The 6,889-nt window shown below is 51.7% G+C and overlaps 2 protein-coding genes across 2 annotated transcripts; both read left to right on the forward strand.

The window, feature by feature from the left end:
- Positions 1-4,448: 4,448 nt before the first annotated feature.
- Positions 4,449-4,719, forward strand: PV07_09039 (uncharacterized protein; the record flags this gene model as incomplete). Its single annotated transcript, XM_016396263.1, has 1 exon — positions 4,449-4,719. One exon carries the CDS (start codon positions 4,449-4,451, stop codon positions 4,716-4,718), a length of 270 nt encoding a protein of 89 aa, XP_016246119.1. The 3' UTR covers position 4,719.
- A 670-nt stretch (positions 4,720-5,389) lies between these two features.
- PV07_09040 (uncharacterized protein) lies at positions 5,390-6,341 on the forward strand (the record flags this gene model as incomplete). Its single annotated transcript, XM_016396264.1, has 3 exons — positions 5,390-5,833; positions 5,886-6,080; positions 6,138-6,341. 3 exons carry the CDS (start codon positions 5,390-5,392, stop codon positions 6,339-6,341), a joined length of 843 nt encoding a protein of 280 aa, XP_016246120.1.
- Between the last annotated feature and the right edge of the window lie 548 nt (positions 6,342-6,889).

A 6,889-nucleotide genomic window follows, 5' to 3' on the forward strand; every position in this document is an offset into this window, starting at 1 on the left:
TTGAAAGGTTTCGAACGTACCCCCTGTGTAGAGATGTTGGGAGCAAGTGATAGAGATAAGTGCGATCTATCAGTGTCAGCCACATTTCGATAGCGAGGGGTTCTGTTTCTCGCCCGAATATACAAGCAGATAGTCTGATTTGCATGGGCTCTTACTGGATGTAGGGCAAGCTCGATACGCGCATGATGCCTTCGGCGCCGAAGTAAGCAGGTATCAACTCCCAGGCAGGCATGGCAGGATATCGAGTTCCCGTGTTATCCGTCCATCGGTAGGGAGTATCTAAGACCAATAGGAACATAACCGTCACATGATCTCCAGGATAATGACGCCTGAGCACCTGTAAATACCAACAAGAACTACATCACCTGGCCAAGCAGTCTTGCAACCGGCTCAAGACCTCTACTTGAAACTTCCCGTCCACTTTTTCCGCTTCGGGATCATCTAAACTGCCGTCCAAGCATATCTCTACCGCCTGTGCGTACGTCGGCCGTACGCTCTCCAGCAAAAATGGAATCCGCCTTTTCAGCAAGTGTATCAATGCAAGGGCCCTGCTCTTGTCCAGCTCCTCCTTCTTCATCACCTGGCTCAACGGTCTCCAGAGTCCAATCTCCAACAAGATGAGGCCCAGGCTAAAATAGTCGTACTCCGGCTTGTACGACTCGTAGGGGTTGTCGATGTCGGCGTACTTGGGATGATGGTACGCGCGGAGCGCACCCGTCAAGTCATCTCTTAGCTTGGTCGAATATGCGTTCGCCGTGTTCGGTCGACTGTGCGAGAACCCGATTAGGTAGGGGTTCGAGAGGTCCAGGGGCAAGAAATCCGAGTGCTGAAGGAGTCCGGGGGTATTGGGCTTGTCGCCGTTCATGAACAGCAACACATTGTACGATGACACGTTCTTGTGCAGCCAACCGACCCGGTGGAATTTGTACACGACATTGGCGAGATCCCAGGCCAGCCGCATCCGATCGTCGAGATTAACCACAGTTTTCGTTGGACCATCTGTCTCGTCCAGCAGAGGTTTCTCGAGAAGCTCGATGAGTGGACGGACACCATCCCAGGTGCCCGAGGTTCGTGGGGGGAATGAATACACCAGACTGAAGGACCGGTGTCCTGGATCATGGAAGAATCCGACGCATGAGAGCGCTCGGAAGCCGGCGCTCGTCGCCATGGCTTGATCAGGCAGGCGAAGGATGTTCTGCATCCGCTGGAACAGCGTCTCCCCAACCGCTCGGTTCTGCCGTTCCTGGTTATATTCCAGGCTCTCGACAATGACATCGCGTTGCGCGGAACGAAGCACACCTCTCTGAAACGTCTCACCTGGGACCGAGCCAGACAGGTCAACGTCCTCCCGCTTTAACGTCAGAGATTGGTCGGTGCTCGACGCCGTAAGATCAGTCATGTGTTTGATGCTGAGCAGGGTCAGAAGAGAGCGCTTTGTTTTCGTATCAGGCAACTCTGAGAGTTGTCCTGCCAAACCAGTCACAGCGTCTTGGCCTTCCACAGCCTTGAGGGTCTGCAGGTATGCCTCTTCACGGATCTTCGCTCCCACTTCCGCCGACAATGGAGCCAGGAGTTGATCGTTCAGTCGACGCAATGGCGCGAAGATCGGATAGTTCTCCTCTCGGTTCGGGGCGTTCAGCTTCCTCAACTCCTGCCTGATGTGCTGGAAGATCCCCACGATTTCGGTGAAGGTGGCCTCCCTCTTTAGGAGTGCAAGTACTTCTTCTCTGGCTTGATCGACGACAATCTGCCAGCTCAGGATGGTTTGTGCTTCAATCTCAAACTCGAGGGTCCCTCTGTCCTTTGAATGAGCCAGAGCGTCTTTGAGGGAATCAAAGATCCTCTTCAGAGTCGCAAAGCGGAGCATCGGAAGGGCCTCGTTAATATCAAATCGTTTTTCCGGATCAACGTCCAGCATGCCAATGACCACGTTCAGCAGCTCTTGCTCCCCGTGTGTTCCGTCTTTTGCTTTCTCCTCGAGCCAGGCTACGAAGCCTTTGTTCGGTTTGAGCATTCCAGTGTGAAATGCCTTGGTCTCCATAGGAATCCCTCGGTACCCTACATATGCAGCTTTTCTCCTTTCCTTCATCATTTCGACGCCCTTCGGACCGCCGTCCTTCATGTACGCGTAGAGAACGCTAATTATGCAACCAAGAGACCAGATATCGCTCTTCCGCCCAATGCGGTACTGCTCTAAGGAATATAAGTCTTCCGACTCCGGAGACGAATAGTATCCATCGCGGTCCTGGAAAGTCTTCTTGGAGTCCTCGGTTGCGTCTCTCATGGTTGTGAGTCCAAAGTCTGCCAGAATAAAATCGGCGCCATCCACCAAAACATTCTTGGGTTTCAGATCACGGTGGCAACCAATTAGGTTGAGGTCAAGGTCCTCTTTTTGGAAGTAGTGTAGATGCTGCAGTCCTGAGGCCAACCCGCATAGGGCGAGATAGAAGGTATCGTCCGATGCAAACTGCTCGCGGCGTGTTGGTTCAGACAGCAACCGGTCCAGGTCCCCGTCTTTAGCGTACCGAAACAAGAAGTTATGCATCCCTTTGTAGGTGTAAAAGCCGAGAACCTTCAAGATGTTAGGGTGATCGGTAAGACCGAGCAGCCGGAGGCAACGCAGCTCGCTCTCATACCCTTCCGCTTTCCCAGGCTTGAGCTGCTTGCGGACAAGGCACAGATCTGAGAACTGGGACTCCGGAGTCCATTTCAGAGGCGGGACGTGGATGAGGAAGGCTTCGCCAAAGTACCCATGGCCCAGTGCCTTATTTTTCGTAAACGGGAGGCGTATGTTATCAGAGACAGAACGATGCGCGGCAGTCTGTGGGAAGGAAGGGACGATGAATTTGTATTGGTTCTCTTCGAATGCGGATGCCCACTTTTCAATCTCAAAGATCTTCTGCTCGAGATCGTCGACTTGATGTTCCAATCTCGTGCTGTCGGCTTGGAGGTCCGGTTTGCCAAAGATCTTTTCCAGTTGCTCTAGGGTCATGGGGAGTTTCTGGTCCATGTTTTCGTTCTGGAACTCGTCATATTGAATGAAGTGGTTGAAGAGGGCGAGCTTGTCGATGCTGACGAGGGTAGCGAATATCCTCTTGGCTCCCGCACGAGTTGTTGTGATGATGTCGTCCTTGGTCTCGGGCGGAACATCGCTGTGGTGCACAACCGTGCTGATGGTCTTGTCGTCGATCAAGTCGGAGAGCCATTGGTACGGAACGAATTTTCGAGTTTCGTAATTCAATCTCTCACGTTTGCCAAGCTCTCTCTGAAGAGTGTTGACGGGGTTGAGGGGCATGATCGGATTCTTGTACGAAGCTTCAAAGGCAAAGGCAGAGGAAAGGGGAGAGGGTGTGAACGGCTGAGGCCAACGGCTCAAACGAGCAATCAGGTTCAAAACTTGATGCAATTGGCGCAAGAGGAAGACGATCTCCCAGCGTAAGTGAGATTATTGCTCATTTGGATGCCTCCTGGATCATTTCAAGCTCTTCCTGGAGCAGCATCAATGTACTATCCTCGAGGGACAAGGCCGACAGAACGCCTTGATCCGCATGGGACACTCACGTCCGTTAATTTGCGCGGCGCAGTGACGATAAAGTACTCCTCCCTCTGCTGTTTCACCGACGATGAAATCATGAGTCTGGGTCAGGGCAAAAATCCATTGATACACCAAGACAGTTCGGTCAAAAGAAACCGACCAGCGGCCATACTCACTTCGATTGTGAAACTATTTCCATGTATTTTCCAAAGAGCATCAAGCAACAGCCGCTTCTTCACATATCTGGTTGGGATAGCTTGCTTCTCCATGGGGGCGATTTGGGCTGATCAAGGATAGTAAGAGATTCCAAGCGGCGTCGGACGAGAAGGGAGATAGATGCTGAAGCCCGCATCAGAAGGTGCCGAGCCAATTCAAGTCTTGGTCTCGGGCGTGAAGGGCAAAAGGAATCCCTCGCGCAGGCTCCACGCAGCCACGACCATCCTTCAACCGGTGTGACAATCAGGAATATTTCTCCAACCAGCTCATGGATGGAGCCTTAGTAAGTACACTAGCCTTGCGCCACAACTGCGAGTTTGAGCCAAATCGCACATGTCGGGCTCTGATTTGTTTTGCTGAACGAGAATCGCAGGTCCGTGGCCGAATGCTAGTTGAACACATGGCCCAGAAGCGCCCGACTCACCTGCGACAACTAATTGAGCCGCAACAGTTGGCAAATGGTGGAAAATGAGGTAATAGAAATGCCTGCATTTATCAACATCAGGGGCGCATGCTCCGTATTCTTCTGCTATCGAATGTGTACCTGATCCAACCTGTAATTACTCCCCCAACCCGGGAATCTGCCCTTCCAATCTTTTTCCCCAGTTGACGTTGACAGATACTCCAGCCTATCAGGGATACAAAGAAGAGAACAGCGCAGTAGTGCAGCCTGACTTCGCAAACTACTTCGACAACCATGGACTGGCCCACGGCTCGCACGGATCTGGTCGCCGAGGAAAACCAATGGACGTGTGATTTTGATCGAGTAAGGCGCAAGCTTGCTGCTGATGCACGAAGGCTGTTCTCTGCAGAAGCGGATGAGGTGGATGTCTGGAGAGTCGTGTTTGATGCACAGGTACACCGGAAGAGGATCGCTCTCAGTCCCAAAATCGGCCTGGGCTCGCTTGAACAACTCTGGGAGGTTGGTTCTGCGTACCCAAGGAGCTGGTTTAGTCCGAACCACTGATGGATTTCATTTTCGAAGAATCCAGCCGATGACAACATCATCTAGTATGTTAGATGGTCCATCCACCTGAATCTCTGCTGCAAACTCAACGGAATCTGATATTCTGCAGCATAATGCGGCAAACAAACACTTGGGATCGCCTTCGGGTCAAGCTTGGGACCTTCCGGGCCATTTGCTCACACCACCAGGTCTTTCCATACTTTATGGAAACCGTTCACTGCTTCGGGAACCGTGTAAGAGAGGACGCCAACACATCGGGGAACTTCCACTGGCGGATCCGAAAGCAACACCAGCAGTCGAGTTTGCGCCAATATGCTCCAACTCTTGACCGAAGCACTGACTCTCCCTAGTTATTGAAATGTCCTACACCCTCCGATTCTTCGAGAGGAAGGAGGGCAGTCAAGGAGACCCTTGGTCCCTTCGACAGACTGGTATTTATCATCAGTTTTGTTCCCAAGCAAAACATTCGGTGTGGATCTTCCTCCAACCTTCTCGGTATCTCGAAAGTAGGTTTCGGGAAAGGCTGGATCTGATACTACACAGCGAGATTCACCGTTCGGCGCGTCTCGCATTGGCGCACGTATCACTTCTATTTTCGTCAATGGCCAACTGGGGGGAGTACATTGACGCTCAAACTACCATTTTACGAGAAACGGTGAGGTCGCTCTTCCATGATTCCTTCACACCCCTTCATTCCTCGGACTTTAGCCTCTGGCCCGGTCAAAGCGAGACGAGAGAGTACGCCGTTCGAACATAGCCCTATCAGAAGACTGGAATATTTCTCCTGTAATGCTAATCGTGGAGATGGGGAACAGGAGGAAAAGGTTGCGTTCGTCCATGTGGAGCATCGTGCCGCGGACGACTACTCTGTTCGATTCACCGACAGACAGACAGTTCAGCTGCTACGTCGCAAGTTGTTGAAAGCGGCCAGTATCCTCCAGGCTTCAACCGACATAGGATGCATGATCAAAGCCCGGTTTGAGAAGAGCAATTTGTTCACTGCCGACTTACTCAATGTCCTGATCACTGAGCTCGATGACTACATTGCAGAGGCTACGTATTACCGACGTTGTGTGGACGACCTCCTACAAAGATCATGGGACACCAACAACTTGGTTTGAAACACTTGTCCATTTTTCCAATATGGAGGTCCTAATGAATTTCCAGTTGACCAACATCCTGGAATACCGTGTCGGCTCTTCAACCCTTGAAACCAGCAAGACGAGTGACTCAGCCTTGCAGAAGATGAAGGAAATCGCTGTGCAGGGAGAATGGGACAATGAATTGAACCAGAAGACGTCCATCACGACTAAAGCCCTGACAGTGGTGGCCACGATCTATTTACCAGCAAGCTTGTTGTCGGTGCGTTCTGAGAGATGGCTTTTCAACATCGAAATGGCTGACACCTCTTAAACTTAGGGCCTCTTCTGCTCCAATCTTGTCCAAATTGACGCAAATAATCATCTCGTCGCCGTCCAGGACTTTTGGAAATTTGTGGTCATTTTGATGCCGATGATGGCAGGAACGTTTGCTTTCGTGGCAGCCCTGCAGAAATACTGGACCGGCTCATACAAGAGAGAGAAGAGAGAGGCCGAGGAACGAGGAGCCGCACATACACAATAGATGCAGTTTGCAAGACCTGTCCTCTGTGGAGGTGAACTCGGCCGTCCCTGTAACCCGGGCGAGCACAATTAGCAGCATGAGTGCGAATAGAATGAACGCAAAGCGAACAACATGAGACATGAAAAGGAAAGATTAGGCGTCTAGATCACAAAGCTGCAGTCCCAGGCGATTCCCTTCTTCTGCAAGCTGTAAGAGGATTCGATAGCAGCATAGCGCCCTTGCTAACTGCCTTGGATTGCCAGGTCGACAGGGCGCTGTGAATGCAGGTGCCTCTGACCACTCGACCCCTGTCACGTCAGCACCGCTCAGTCACCCTCGATTGCTGCCTAAAGCAGCCACGTCCTTGTCCCCCGTTGCCTTCAGCCCGACGGCTAAAAGTACGTCTGCGGCTTCCTCGCCCCTCAAGACAGACCGACCGGCCGACTTCAGGAGTATTCTGAAAAGATTTTGGAAACAGGTTCGCAGTTGAAAGCCTTGGGTCTAGATCAGAACCATGTCTTTCATCTCTCACGCCCAACGACGACACAATTTCGACTTCTCAAATGTTG

Source organism: Cladophialophora immunda (assembly GCF_000835495.1).
Source record: "Cladophialophora immunda strain CBS 83496 unplaced genomic scaffold supercont1.5, whole genome shotgun sequence".
Classification (NCBI taxonomy): Eukaryota; Fungi; Ascomycota; class Eurotiomycetes; order Chaetothyriales; family Herpotrichiellaceae; genus Cladophialophora; species Cladophialophora immunda.